Genomic DNA, 15,590 nt, shown 5'->3' on the forward strand with positions numbered 1-15,590 from the left:
TTACATTAATGTACATGTTGAAAGCAGGAAGTGTTTTATCTCCCGAATACGAGTAAAACCGTGAATCAGCACTTGACAAGTGGCTAGAAATTTAATAAAACTCATAAAAGTGATGGTGACCAATAAGTAGCCTTACTGTTGCACTCTTTCATTGTCATTATTCTGCTGCTTCCCTGCTGATTAACGTGAGACAGGGTTTTGGAGTAAGAAGCGGTAGCTAATTGAAATCTTGATTTATTCTTGTCTTTGCTTTAAATATTACAGTAGTTCTAAATGTTTATGATCGAAAGCACCAGGTAGTGTTGATGAAATTCAGGCTTATGGCATGAAGCAAAATCAAAACAAAATAATTTAAGGTTAAACATAGAGTGATTTTTTTATCTTGTGCGCACAAGATACATAACTAAAAAAATCACTCTATGTGACTTCGGGGGCTCCGTATTCAGAATAATCTTGTATTCAGAATAAAAAATAAAATTGAAAATCTAGATCTACACTCACCACTAGAGGGCTTTAATGGCTGTAATTTGAAAACATGACAACAGAATATATAGTTGTTGCTCACATATACACTGTAATTCTCTTTATCTTCTATGGATGTGTACCCTGCAATACACTCACATAGCTTACAACTTGCTCCCTTCTTCTTGCCTAAGCTTACTAATCAAATATGGAATTGTCATGGCTTTAAGAGAAAGGTGTTGACATAATGCAGTCAGAATGTGAGTGAAAGTGAAAGTATTTCTCCTCCCCCTTTTTATTAGTCTGGGTCAGCTTTGCAGCCCATTTCTCCCTCAGAGAGACACTGGTAGAGTGCAGTCACCAAACTGTAAGTCTGTATTCCTCTGCAGTTTATTTGCTTGGGAGTTTTAGAGGACAGGAAAAACTCAGAGGCATTGATAGAGTGCTGTGTAAACTGAGATCATGGTCATGTCAGCTATTCAGATTTGTCTGATTTTGTTGTCTTTAAGACAATAGTTATTAAATTGGTGATTCTATTGTACTAGAATATTCCTGCATAAATTAGCATAAAGAAATGTGGCAAATACTGACATACTGTCAGCATCATGATGTAACTACTCTGCAATCTCCTTTACATAGAAATAATCAGCTTTACCTGAGGAACATTCATACCAAAGATCTGATTTGAGTTTTTAATGTAAGATCAACTAATACTTGCAGGAAAAAGTTGTACCATTTTGCGAGTTTATTGATTTCCATGTATTAATATATGCTAAGAAAAGAAAAGTAACTTTTTGAAATGAGTATTTTTCTACTGCTTTTCAGGAATACAGAAGCAGCACCTAAGAAGATGGTATCACATCCATGCCTTTTTGTTTTTGCTGTGTTTGGCCTCAGATCGACCATAGCCGGTGTGTATGTCTCACACTCTCCAATTTACTCCCCAAATCCAAATTTGAAAAACTATTTAAGTGTTAATTGATTATCTTTTACTTTACATTATGAGTTTCTTACCGTATGTTTATTATGTTTGATTTTTTTAGGTGAGGTGAAGTGTAACATTTCCGTTGACAGGAGAAATGCAGTTTTGGACTGCCACCTACCATGTGAAGGTCCAATTGTGATAACTTTTCTGAAGTGGACTAAGAATGAATCAACACTTGCTCTATACCATGGGTCCAGCTACACATCTAATCGCTTTGGATTCAGGCAGCCATGGAATCCCAGCTCCCAGGACATTTCTCTCCAGATAAACAACCCTACAAAGGAAGACAGCGGAGAATATATCTATACTGTAATTAGTACTTGTGAGACTCTTACGGGTTCTGTCAATTTGGAGATTCCAGGTAAATATTAATATACATTCATGTACATTTAGCAAAATAATATTAAACATTTTGTACTTTATTGAATTATACTGCTGGTCTATTATTCCTGTCAAAAGTGTCATGCAATGGGCTTTCTGGGATGGGCTACATGCTGAATGTGGGGATGGATGGATGGATGGATGGATGGATGGAAGATTAAAAAAAAAAAATGTTTCCTTACTCCCACAGATATGAAAACTACTTCTCCAGCACAGAAAGAATGGGATAATGGTGAGAAACACTGATTTTTATTTTTAAACTATGTCACTGAATTATTTTTCAGTTCAAATGGCAAGTATCTTATCCATGTTAAGCAATCATTATATGAAATGTGTCACTTTTTTCAGAATCCAAAACAGTGACAAAATTAAAACATGAAGGGTTTCCCCCCCAGATACAAGAGACAGAAACACTGAGTTTTTTTAAACTATGTCATTAAATAATTTTTCAGTTAAAAATGGCAAGTATTTCTACCATGTCAGAAATCATTATATGGAATGTGTCTCTCTTTTCAGGATCTGAAACATTGACACATAATAGGACAGACCCCTTAAAACTAAAAGGGATAGGAACATCGAGGCACCATCAAGTTCTGTTTGTGGTTGTGATTCTCACAGCTGTCCTTGTGTTGGGGATATTTGTCTTATGGAAGAGGAAAAAAATTCCATTTTCATGCGCCACATCAGAAACGGTTGAACCTGAAAGCAGTTTGCCAGTGGAAACAACCCCCTAGGAAATTGCACTGAGTGCAGGGTTGAAGAAGGACTATTACAGACATAGCAGGGCACAGACGCGAATCAATGAAGCATGATTCTTGAAGTGAAAATTTTATTTTCTTGCACCTAAACATGGACTTTTTCCAGTGAATCCCACCATGTGAACTACTGATCATTTTATACCTGTACAGAGTTTTCAGCATTACTTACTATTTGCACTGGGTCTAGGCTCCAAGGTTACTGCAGTCCTGTCATGGATGATGGCTTGATGGATGGATGGATTAATGGATTGATTGATTGGTTGATTGATAATATTTTTAAATATTACACCAAAGCTATATGTCTTTCTCATACAAATAAATAAAGATGCTAATCAACTGTAAATAGCTATTGAATAAAATGAGGTTTTCACAAGGATGATTGCAATTGTTATTTTCAATCTCTGGAAGTCCTTAATTCACATATTCTGGCAATTTAAGGGCATTTGTTAGGTTAGTAACGTCTTCATAAGATTCATCAAGCTCACACATGGTCATAGTGTAACATATGCAGTTACTAACACTCTTGAGTTATAGCATTTAAAAACAGATTACAATATAATTATAAAGCATTACTCAGATTAGGGAAAAAAAAATCTCCATTTTTTTTCTTTTTATTAATTGGTTTGTTTAAATCATTTGATTAATAACGGCACATAACTTAATAACACAATGTACAATTCCTGTCAAACAGCCTGATCCACATTACATCTTACTTTACATACCTCATTTTAGCATTAACTCTGAACTCAGATCCTCTTCCTGTCAGTATGCAGAACATACAGGAATTGGATGTGGTTTGATGCAGAACAAGAAATGTTGGACAGTAACAATATACAACTGTAATACAACAATCCAGATGTGATGCAACAACAGCAAGGTGCAGGATTGTTAGAAAGTAGTCACTATACAACAGTGTGAAAAACCAATAATAATACAACATCATTCTGCAAAAACAGTTGTAGTGCTGTAGGATAGAGCTCTGCAGCGTGATTGTGGTAGGAAAGGTGTTATGTGTAGCTGAGTTAGTTCAGGAGCTGAGGAGCTGTTTTGATCATGTTTTGCTTTGCAGTGAGGTCAGTAGGCACACATTCGTCAGTGCATGCTCAGCGTTTCCATGTAAAACACAGAGCTGAAAAGGAGCAGATGAAGCCTAAAGCAGAGATAAAAAAAAAGCAAAACCACACTTCCTGCTAAACAGCAGCAGAACTGCTTGTCTCTGTTTCCTTTTGTTACATTTAAAATCAGCAGCCCTCGTCTGCATTATCGGTGGGTGGGCAGATAATGGAGTCCCTCCATTGGATTTGCCTCTTAGGGTTCTTCTCTACTCAAGCCGTCTGTACCTGGTCAGGTAAGTGATGAAGAAATCACATCTGTATTGCTGAATGATTTCTAATCAAAGAAAACCTGAACTGGAAAATAACAAATGCTCTGTAGTCATTTCAACAAGTTTTAGACAACTGCCTATTGTCTATAGATCTGAAATTAATTTAAAGATAATTAACAATAAAATATGCATAATTTTTCAGTTCAGTAACTAAGGGCAGGATACTAAGATATTTGTAAGGTATTATGCATGTAGGGTGCCTGTAATCAGAAGATCGCCAGTTCAAACCCAGCCTCAGCACATCCGTAGGTCCTTGAGCAAGGCCTTTAACCCCCTGGGCGCTGCTACAGGTGGCTGCCCTTTGCAGACAGCTTACTCTACAAAATAGAGCAAGTTGAGGGAGGTGTAAGGACAATTTTCCCACAGGGGTCAACAAACTTTTGGCTATTATTATGAATACATGTATTTAAATTAATCGCTTGCAGTCCCAAAACAGGAAGTTAAGTACCGGAATACCAATGCTGTTAACAAAGCATAGAAAGCAAGAAAGGACAGAGAAGCTTTTATTTCTGTACATCTGATCACATGATGTTATGATACTGGTGGATTGTACAACATGTTTCATCTGTAACTCCATCTTCTTCTCCTCACAGAACAGCATTTGATCCTACAAAGTCCAAAAGCAATTTCTCTGATGAAGGTCAATTCCACAGCCAGTATAAAATGTTCCTCCAAAATGCACAACCTGGTTGGTCTCTACCTGAAGAGGCGCTTCTATAGCGACACGGAGATACTCTACGTGTCTCTGAGCAACCTGAAGACAAACATAAATAAAATGTACCAACACAGACACTCCATGACAGGCCAGTGCTGTGATTTTACCTTCCATCTGTCACAGCTTATGGTGGAAGACTCAGACAGCTATTACTGCAGCTGGAGACAGATAAACACCCAAAAAATGGATGCTGAGACCTACCAAAGCGAAGACACAATTATTATTGTCAGAGGTACATGGAAAGTGTGGAATTTGCTCACATGCTAATTGGGGTGGTGTGTGGACCAGGATGTTGTACTGATCATCAGAACATTGCCAGTTCAAATCCCATATCAACAGTATGATTTCATCCCTTGATTCCCTGGGCAACCCCAGTGGTTCCAGTGACTGGCTGGTCCTGCTTTCCCAATTGTATGTTGCTTTGTATAAAAGCTTCAGTAACACTTTACATGAGGGGGTACAAATAATCCAGTAGTACACTCTAACGTAATGTATTAATTATCAGGAAATTGTGTTAGTTACATACTGATCCATAGTTCATTCATCATTAATCAATCATGACAATTCATGTGTTTCATGTAGTTACAAAATTTGTTCATGATTTGTACTTGAGCAGTATCTTGGTCATATTAGTCCAAGTCTGACAACAAACGAAGATGTATTTTAACAAATGACAAGCAAATGATTTTAACAAATTACTGGAAATTTAAACACCTAAGCTACCATAACTAATGGCAAATACTGTATGCAGTATCTGTTTTGCTTATTTAATGTTGAGGCTCTGTCTTTCTATCCATCTGTTCAGAGAGGGATCCTAAGGATGACTGTGAAAGAAATGTCACCATGTATCGCATCCTATTCTTACTGGGTTTCACTGGGCTGCTCATCATAGTTAGTCTCCTCGCTGGCTTAATGGTGTGGTGCTGCACACGGGTGAGTGACTGATAACAGACTTGATACATAATGCAGTCTAATTATTGTTTGATCTTGTCAGTTTTAAGGTTATTTATGCAAGCCGAGGATGGAGCAGAAACATGTATTAAATGTGTATGTTTTTGGAAAATGTACAAAAATTGCTTTTTCACTCATTCCCTCTTTAGTGGGCCCAGCCTTCCAGTGTGAGTTGATGTGACTGTCTCTGTGTCATGTGTCCTTACAGGCTAAACAAGCATACAGCCCAAGGAAGAGCCACAATCAGTTCTGCATTTGCCCTCAGCACAGTGCTTCACTTTTATACTGACACCAAAGTGACGGAGGAGGCCATCTTCACTTTAGGCCAAAAAATAAAAACTTAGCTTTCTTGATGTGCAGCCCTACATACTGGTGTGCATGTGTTTCTGCCTTTACCTGCATATATTGTTGTGTGTCTTGTAGTGAACTTTTAAAAAACCTATATTGTGTATCTTATTGTGTTTTATGCAATTTGAGCAATTTCCTCCGGGATAAATAAAGTTTTTCTGATTCTGATTCTGATTCTGAGAATATGTTAATTTTATATCAGCAAGCAATCGTGGGCATTAGCAAAACAGCTAATGTGTGTCAATTTCTAAAACCTTTATTTGGCAATACAATTTTAAATATGCATCATAGAAATGTCAAACAGGATCTATTTTCAATTATGGAGAATCGTTGTGAACCTTTTAATTACAATGGAGCTTTATTTAAAATTGTATTGTCAAATAAATGTCCTGGCAACAATTCCTCTTTAACCTTGCTGTTACATGTTAACAAAGAATTCTGATTTGTTTATTCCTGAACATTGTATTTTTATGTTTACACAGCCAAGATTTAAAATATCTTGCCTTTTCAATTTAAAGTTTTGTTGTGATGACTGTTCTTTGAAATGCAAATATTCCATCCATCCATCTTTGAAATGGTTGGCTTTTTAAAACCTGACAGCAAAAAAAAATACTTTTTGTGTAATGATTGTTAAATGCAGATAGTAATCTCTTTATTATTGATTTATGATTGTTTTACTAGTTCTTAGCTTTTTTGGATTCTATTTTCCTCAGTTGGTCTTCTAGCCAGCGGGAAATCTATAGAAATCTATAACTTTATAAAAACATATGTTGGAAGATAAAATAAATTTAAATAAATAAAACCTATGTTGGAAAGGAAAATAAATTTTCAAAAGTAAATAAAAAATCAGAATATAGTAGGAGTTATATGAATGTATGTTACATATTAGGGGGAGTCAGTAATTTTGAAATGTGGTCACACACAAACCAGGGTCGTCCTTGGCAGACCGTATGTCCTTGGATGGTACGAGATGTGCTTTTTGCTGATATCCCTGATAGCGTTTGGGTCCGTGCGGAGATAAGTGCCGGCTGGTACCGCTAATAAATCAGCCGCCGCCCGGAACCATTGTGTGAAGGTTCTTGTTGCAGCAGGACGGCGCACCTCGGGATCACTCCGGTAAATAGTAGGGTTATATTTTTTAAATAGTCAGAATGAATGATGGTAGTTAAACCTGTATTGATAAATAACAACTACTTATGTATACGAAAGAGAGAGTCTGCTTTAGGATATTACAGTCCTTAGATTACACGTGATAGCTGACCGTCTCTGTTATTAGCACGTTAGATTGAAATTAAGCGCTACATGGGTACAAACTTTTACAAAAGAACGATATATTATCTTCGCTGTACGTAATATATATATTATAACTGTTATTATGTTTTAGATGAACGTATGTTCTGTATTATAAAATAGTGTGATCCCGCTCAAGATAATTCGTTTTTTTTTCCACAGAATTGCACCAAAATGAACTTGCGCAGGATATGTGTGTTAAGATGTAAATCGCTGTTAAATAGCAAGTATCTTAGGACCAGTCAGATCGTTGGTAAGTTTCTGGTGGAGTTTCTAAGAGTAGAAAGACCTGTGTCACCCAGCAATTATTAAGCGGTGGTTTGCTGATAAATGTTTAACTACTGTAATGTGGCTGTTCAGTAGTTGGTATTGTCAGTAAGGTGACAAAGTCTAAAAACGGCACTGGATGGTTGAATGACGTCGTTGGGTTTGTCTGTCTGTCCGTCCATCCGTTCAATCATCCATCTGTCCATTCATGTGTTTGCTTTTAACCACAATTGCAAGGCACAAGTATGACAACCTGTTATCATGATTGTTACTTTCATGCCTTTTGCAAACTGCCAGCTATCCATTGAAATCTGTTTTTTTTTAAGACGTTCTAAGTTGTGCATTTGGTAGTAAGCCCTGCTCTTTTCTGCTGTGTAGGTGTTCGTAAGCTAACCTCTCCATCTGGATCCAGCCCCAAGGTGTGCATTGTTGGTGGAGGACCAGCAGGCTTCTATACTGCTCAGCATCTACTGAAGGTGAGTTTCTTTACTGGTTTGCTTAATTTTTCTGCCGTTTTTTTTTTCTTTGTCATTTCAAGAATGTAATGAATGTAATCATCCAGCCATCAATCTTACAACTGCTAATCCAGTAAAAAGTTATGAGGGGGCTGCCTTGAACCACCACTGTCCCTGACAGAAACAATCTTCTACCTCTTGGTTACTGATTAACTTAGAGGTCTTTTAATAACTTTTCCTTCTTCAAACTCGTTGAAGCACATTATGCCCCAAAGCCAGAAATGATTACATTTCCATTTAGCCAGCATCATGAGAAGTTTGAGTGCAAATGAAATCCAGTTATAATCACCTTTATATGTTTCCATCAGTACAATTAAATTATTGTTCTTGTTTAGCTCCTTTTAGTAATAGCTACACACGTTCTGCATGTATCTTACATTTCAAACTCACATGGTTATAAAAAATTACAATGAATGGCTGCTCAATCACCTTTCTGTATTTTAGCGACTAAATGTTTGGTCCCAACCGTGAATTGGTAGCCCTTTGCATTGATCTGATCAGGGCTGTCAGTATCAGTTATAGAAATAATTGAGTAAGCTACCGATTATTCTGATGATTCTTTTAATATAAACATTGCAACTGATGCGAGGCAGGAACCAACCAATCATTGCATGGTGCTACTCACTGTGCCGCCCTCATTGTATAGGCTTGCACGATGTGCGATGTTGATATTGACATAACATTTCATTGCCATGCAGTTGTTGCATCACAAGGACCAAGATAAGGACCATCAATATGCCCTAAAACATTTTTACTTAGTCATAGGAAACAAAACTTTGGTAACATTGCAATTTTAATTATGGCCCCTATTCAACATTTTCTATTATATGTATATATATATGTTTGCGTGTGTGTGCTTGTGCGTGTTTATAGTCTAAAGCAGGGGTCAACGACTCCGGTCCTGGAGAGCTACCGTCCAGTAGGTTTTCTATCCTACCCGGCTTCTGATGAGCCACACCTGTTCTCAGTTAAATACCAGGAACAGGTGTGGCTCATCAGAAGCCAAGTGGGACAGAAAACCTACTGGATAGTAGCTCTCCAGGACCGGAGTTGGAGACCCCTGGTCTTAAGTTTACCGCCGCTGCTTTTGCGTGTGATCCGCATGTGTCCTCCGAGCCAGTCATAATTATTCTCGTCCTTGCTGTTGGATTTACTCATAGACTGTGTGGCACATCTGAAAATAAAAATAAGTGAGGAGAAAAGCAAACAAGAAATGGTCACTAAAAGACATTCGTCTTCCACTGTATGTTATTTAGTAAAATAATGCCAAATATTTTAAAATTTTTATTCAGTAGAGATTATATTGTTTAGGAGTAAGTGATTTGTTGGCACTGCTTTGTGTCTGCTTGCACAGCTCACGGAACCACCAGCTTATTTGTCAGATTATGTTGGCAGATATTAAATATTGGTTTCAATATTGTTCTGCCCAAAATTCACAACATGTTCACAAAAAAATAATATTAATATTATGTACCGTATTATGTAAGATGATGCAACTAAGGGATGGGGCTAATCTTCATTTTAGCAGTGAGTATTTTGACAAACAGGAATCAAAGGAAGTAAATTAAGCAAAATAATTTAAGTCAAAGTGGTTATTCCACGAGCCAGAATGGCATGTGTCTAAGGCTAACCTCACATTATTGAGTCTGTCAAACCTGAATGTCTACTTTTAAGATGTATTTGTATTGCAGTTGTGCTGTGGTGATGTTTAAGTTCTGCTTTGCAATACTGACATACAACTGCACCTTCATTCACTTTTAATGTGACGTGCTCCCACACAGCTGATGCTTTCGCTCTTTATTTGAACCCCCGTCCGCTATGCGCCGTCTTCCTTCCGCCATATTGCCAAGTAATTGAGAAGTATAATGGATGCTTTTAAATAATTGAGTAATCGTGACAGCTCTAGATCTGATATTAATTTCTCCTAAAATATAATCCCATATTCATAATAAATCATAACTGTCTGATTGAAATAAACAACATACGTTTTTTGTGTATTAACATTCAAGGCTGGGGTGAAAAAAGTAAACAAACCTTTATATTTCTATTAACATTTTTGATCCTATGGGGGAATTCTGTTAGTAGTAGTAACATCAATCAAATATTTCTGTACTTGTACCAGGTATTTTGGCTCATAACTTTATAGAATGGGTTGCCTTGTGTGAATGGTCATTGTCATTTTGTTGCACATTTTCTGTTTAGGTTTACTGTCAGGTTCCCTTGACCCGACTCCTATTGAGCTTCAGATTATTGACCCTGGTATTGTTTTGTAGAATTTCTATAATTCATTGTTTCCTTGATCCATCTACATCTAGTGGCTCCAAAGCCCCAAACCCTGTTTTCTTCACCTTGCAGTGTTTTCTTCCATGGCACTTGGTCAGTGTATTTTTTTTTATTCTGAAGTCTTGGGCATAGATTTATGAGATGCCTACAGATTTATAACCCTTATATTCTTCTATTAATAGGGATTTTTGTCATAGTTCAGTGTGCACCAATGATGCACAATTCTAAGGGAAAGTAGCAAAGCCTTTGAATTTTTAGGTCTTTTTTGCCTCAACAACTCCACTCTCTTGTCTTATACTATCTTATGAAGTCTTTCTTGACCGAGTCATTTCAACATCTCTCTATTGTGACAAGCAGTGTCTTTTGGTTAGTGTAAACATTGTGGTTTTTATGGAAGGGCACCTTAAACATACACCTGAATGTCAACAGAACACCTAACTCCGTTTACACCTTTTCATAGAAATCACCCCACCGTTTCATGTGTTTTCCCCGCACAGTCATTGACTGTTTAAAGTGTTGTCAAAATAAATTTGAAAAATGCATTTTGTGACTCTTATTCATTCAGATGTGTTTTTTTTTTTTTTTTTTTTTAAATCATGACCTAGATGCAGATTGGACCATATTTCAGGGGCAATCAAGACAGGAAATCCAGGTCTTTACAAGCTTTTCTCTGCCTTACATAGAAACTAATACTGGGTGCAGCATCGTTAGTAATTGGCAGCATTCTCCCTCCACTGTTCCTGGTGTGTTTTGCGGTAGCAGCATGCCAAGCAAGTGACACGAGATGTCTGGCTTGTTTAGGGGGATTTCTAAGCAGCCTCAAGTCATGTGGACGATTACAATCTCTTCAGTGTGTCTTGGGCTGGAACACATTCTTGATGGAGACCGACTCCCATACTTTTGTTCCAAGCAGCTAACTTACTGCATTCAGAAAGGGATCAAACAAAGGCTGTGGCCCCAGTGCCCCATATTTCCCAGTATATGCTAGGGCACAATGTGTAATTCTTGCCCCAAGTCCACAAAAGCGCACACAGACTGCGTCATTAAATCATAACGAAAACTCGTATAGCTGGATGCAGTCAACTGTTCCCTGGCCAAGCTAATGATGTTAGATGGCTTCACATAGACATCATGCAATCATTACAGACGTAATGGAACATCAGCGGGACAAAGACTTACTCTATCATGCTGGTCAGCTGGCTGAACAAACTGGAACAGCCTCCGTGACGACACAACTTTGCCCTTATTGGCTGAAAAACGTGACGTTTGTATGACATTTGTATCCCAGGAAGTTCCGATGCGTTATCTGCTATTTCTCCCGAATATCACGTAAAACAGTGAGAACTGGTTTTCAGTTAATTTACCTGGCAAAATAAAGTTTAAATAAATGACATAAATGCTCTAATAGTACACGTAAGTTAGTGGTTTATTTATTGTTAGTTACTGTAATGTTGCGCTGCTTTATTTGTTTAATAGTCCAGTCTGTGAAGAGATTATTTTAGGGTGGCACATGCCCCTCAGGCTATCCCATTGGTGTGCCCCCCCGCAATACCTCTGCGCCCCCCAGTTTGGGAACCACTGGCCTATTAGATATAGGAAGCAGCCTGAAACATCCCGGGAAGCTATGGAGGATGTAAGGGAGGTCAGTAGTTGGATGCGTAGATTAGCGGAGCAAACAGAAGAAAGCAGCATGGTCATGACAAATGTCTTACCCTCATGGCAGGAGCAAAAAACTGCGACACAGAGTATGTCTCCACATGGTATTTTACCCTCAATAACGCCTCCACACGGTATTTTGACATGCATCAACATAGTATAAATGTACGTGTTTGAAAGGTCTTTCATTACTAAGATATACTTAAGGCAAAGTGTTCGGTCTGTAATGCATTATTTTGGTTGCCATATGATAATAACCAATGAAGCTCAAAATTTGTGAAAATTTCAACAAAGAGGTTCATTGTTTTGTCTGATATGCTGAATTATATGTCTGACTTTGAGCAAGTGAAGTAAATGAGGGCAAAGTAGTCAGGGCCGGAGTGGGACTGAATTTCTGACTGGCAGTTAATCCTGTGACAGGCATTAACTGCCTTCTAAGCACGGCTCTTTGTAGTCACTTCAACAATTGAGGCCTTGAACATGGTCGATTTGGACTCAGTATCCCTGATCTCACTCAGCATGCAGAAGACATTCTTCCAGAGGTGTGGGTTGACTTCATCTCACAGAGAATCTTCAGCCAGATATTACCCACAAACCCTGAAAGCTGTTCTGGGTCGTCCTGGTCCATCTGGCCTCCTCCTCGTTCTCCACGTTCAGTTTATCACCAGGTAGAGATGGCATGGAGCAGTGTTTCCCAACCCAGTCCTTGGGAAACCCCGGACAGTCCACGTTTTTGCTTTCTCTCAGCTCCCAGCGCACCAGCACCAGGTATTCAGTGTTCCTGATTGGCTGGGAGCTGGGACGGAGCAAAAACGTGGACTGTCCAGGGTTCCCTGAGTACTGGGTTGGGAAACACTGGTCTGGAGGACACACCTGTTTAACTTAGAAAACGTAAGGATTTATTAAAGAAACCTAATTGAATCAAAACTAAAAATATAGTCAAAGACCATAACTAATGCAAGAATGTTAGTAGGAATTAGTAGGATCAGTAGTATGTGGTGCATGTTTGGATGAGTGAGGAATAAGTTGCTGTACAATGTAGAAATTGGTGCAGTAAACAAACCAACACAGAAGTACACCTGCCTCTCCCCCCTGGTTCAGGCCTGACAGATTTTTAAAAGGTTGACCCAAGTGAGGCAGATTTCAGGTAATGAGGAGGGAGAAGCCAAGCTAAGGGGAGAGCACAAAAAAAGACAAGCCATCATTTTTTCATGGTTGCTTTTGTTCCACTTTTACTTACTCTATTTATTTTAATGAAAATAGAATGAACACATATTTTAAAATTAGAATACAATAGTTCTCATTTTAAGTAATACAAATCAAATATGGAGGACAGGGTAAAATAAAAAAAAAAAGTTAGCCTCGTAAGGTTATTCTGTGCTTTACATTTACATTTATCGTATTTGGCAGATGCTTTTAGTCAGAGTGACTTAAATAGCTGCTTAGAAGTCTCATCAATGAATACATTCTAACAGTGGTTTAATAGAACCCCGCTAAGAATACAATCACTATAGAAAACCCTTTTGGCAAGTAATACTTTTAAAAAAAAAAAAAAAAAAATGAGTATAATCCTCATATAAGTGCTAATCCAAGCAGGGCTGTGGAGTCGGAGTCGAGGAGTCGGAGTCGGAGACAATTTTGGGTACCTGGAGTCGGAGTCGGAGTCGGCAAAAAGTTAACCGACTCCGACTCCTACTAAATTTAAATGGGAATTAAAAAAATAAGTTGAAATGTCCCAATTCACAAACAGTCATAATGAACTACTTCTCTGCTGTAAGAATAAAGCCCAATGCATGCAGTGCATAATGTTACCACAAAACGAACATGTCAAGTTACCATGAAGCATGCTTTTCATTGACTGTATGCGTCACTATATGGGATGTAATGCACAGGAAAGGCGCGGCACCGCTTTCCATTGTGTCGTGTTCCACTGTTACAGGGAACTGTGAACCTTGCCTAAAGCCCCCCATACATTTACAGATGCACTGCCGATTTTTCGGCCGTTCAACGAGTCATCACGCGTCAAACGCCTGAAAAATCATCTGGTGTGTTCTCAGCTCCGTCGGCTCCCCTTCGCTATGCGCTACCCTTGAAACCTTGTTTTCATTGTGTTTGTCTTTAATCTGGCATTATAGTAGAGTGTTGGCTTCCTAGCCAGTAGTTCTGTGGTGAAATGACATGTATGTTGCCTTCCTTTCCTTCAATGGATGTAGAAAATACATTAGCATAGTATATACATACAGAGGAGTCGGAGTCGGGGAGTTGGGGAGTCGGAGTCGGAAGATTTAGAAACTGAGGAGTCGGAGCATTTATCTACCGACTCCACAGCCCTGAATCCAAGTACTTCCGAAAAAGGTAGGTTTTCAGTTGTTGTTTGAAGGTACCCAGTGACTCAGCTGTTCAGACATCTGTGGGATATTCATTCCATTACATAGGTGCCAAAACAGAGAAGTCTAGGTGCATGTCTTCCTTGCGCCTTAAGAGATGGTGGGACCAGTCGAGCGGTGCTGGAGGATCAGAGAGAGTGTGGTGCAGTGTGGGGTGAGCTGAATTCTTTTAGGTAGGAGAATGCTGGTCCATTTTTGGCTTTGTAGGCAAGCATCAGTGTTTTGAATCCGATGCGGGCAGCTTCAGGAAGCCAGTGGAGGGAGTGTAACAATGGTGTGGTGATGGAGAACTTGGGAAGGTTGAAAATGAGTCGGGCAGCTGCATTCTGGATCAGCTGCAGAGGACGAATGGTTCTCAGAGGCAGACCTGCTAGGAGTGAGTTACAGTAGTCTAGTCTTGAGATGACAGGAGACTGAACAAGTAGCTGGAAGGCCAGTGTAGAAAGAAATGGACAAACCCTTCTGATGTTGAAGAGGCAAAATCGACATGAGCAGGAAAGATTAGTAATGTGAGAGGAAAAGGACGGGTGATTGTCACAGTTACCCCAAAGTTACGGGTGGTTACTGAAGGACAAATTAGAGAGTTGTCAAGGAATGATCACAAGATCCTGGTTTGGGGATGGATCGGCAGTTCAGTTTTGCTGGGGTTGAATTTCAGCTGGTAAGCTGTCAGACATGATGAGATGCCAGCCAGACATGCAGAGATCCACGTGGAGACTTGTGTGTCTGATGGATGAAAGGAGAGGATAAGTTTTGTGACGTTTGCATAGCAGTAACGTCCCCATGTGAGGATATGACCTCACCAGGAGATCTAGTAGTAAAATCTTTTATCAAAGCAATTGCAGTTGTGATTACCAGTCACTTAGTGTCCTTAACAGGGGGAAACTACATTTAAGTTGTAATATTTGGCAATGCTTTTCATTAACTGCACATTCATAATGCCTTTAAAATGTCTTCATAGAACATTCATAAGCAGCATGTAAATGTAATAAATATTATATGGTAATAACAAATATTGTAATATTTAAATAAATATATATAAGCAAAATCATATAATGTTTATCAAAGCTGTTTAAAGCTGTTAAAGTATGTTAAGATGTCACTTACATACTAAGTACTTACAGTATATGCTGATTATGAAAGTTCTATGAATGTATTAGAAATGCATTATGAAGGTGCACCGAATGTTCTATGAATGTATTAGAAAT

General features: G+C 38.5%; 3 protein-coding genes across 8 annotated transcripts in view; all 3 read left to right on the plus strand.

The window, feature by feature from the left end:
* The window catches only part of LOC111856696 (uncharacterized), a 29,225-nt gene extending 26,263 nt beyond the window's left edge, over positions 1-2,962 (plus strand). The window contains exons 1-5 of one of the 5 annotated variants that reach the window (XR_011991727.1): positions 746-829; positions 1,288-1,373; positions 1,506-1,808; positions 2,019-2,060; positions 2,345-2,962. Coding sequence is in view for 1 of the 5 variants with exons in the window: in XM_072712217.1 (XP_072568318.1) it covers positions 1,562-1,808; positions 2,019-2,060; positions 2,345-2,562 (507 nt within the window). In the remaining 4 variants the exon portion in view is untranslated. The other 4 variants (XR_011991729.1, XR_011991730.1, XR_011991728.1 and 1 more) reach the window with 4 other exon arrangements.
* Positions 2,963-3,752: 790 nt separating this feature from the next.
* Positions 3,753-6,152, plus strand: LOC111856716 (uncharacterized). The gene is made up of 4 exons (XM_072712221.1): positions 3,753-3,934; positions 4,564-4,917; positions 5,491-5,618; positions 5,845-6,152. Exons 1-4 carry the CDS (start codon positions 3,868-3,870, stop codon positions 5,923-5,925), a joined length of 630 nt encoding a protein of 209 aa, XP_072568322.1. The 5' UTR covers positions 3,753-3,867; the 3' UTR covers positions 5,926-6,152.
* Positions 6,153-6,995: 843 nt separating this feature from the next.
* fdxr (ferredoxin reductase) overlaps positions 6,996-15,590 on the plus strand; it is a 32,021-nt gene continuing 23,426 nt past the window's right edge. The window contains exons 1-3 of one of the 2 annotated variants that reach the window (XM_023836885.2): positions 6,996-7,100; positions 7,437-7,527; positions 7,920-8,017. In XM_023836885.2, coding sequence (XP_023692653.2) covers positions 7,449-7,527; positions 7,920-8,017 — 177 coding nt within the window. In that variant the 5' untranslated portion in view covers positions 6,996-7,100; positions 7,437-7,448. The other variant, XM_023836886.2, reaches the window with a different exon arrangement.

This window comes from Paramormyrops kingsleyae, chromosome 5, assembly GCF_048594095.1.
Source record: "Paramormyrops kingsleyae isolate MSU_618 chromosome 5, PKINGS_0.4, whole genome shotgun sequence".
NCBI lineage: Eukaryota > Metazoa > Chordata > Actinopteri > Osteoglossiformes > Mormyridae > Paramormyrops > Paramormyrops kingsleyae.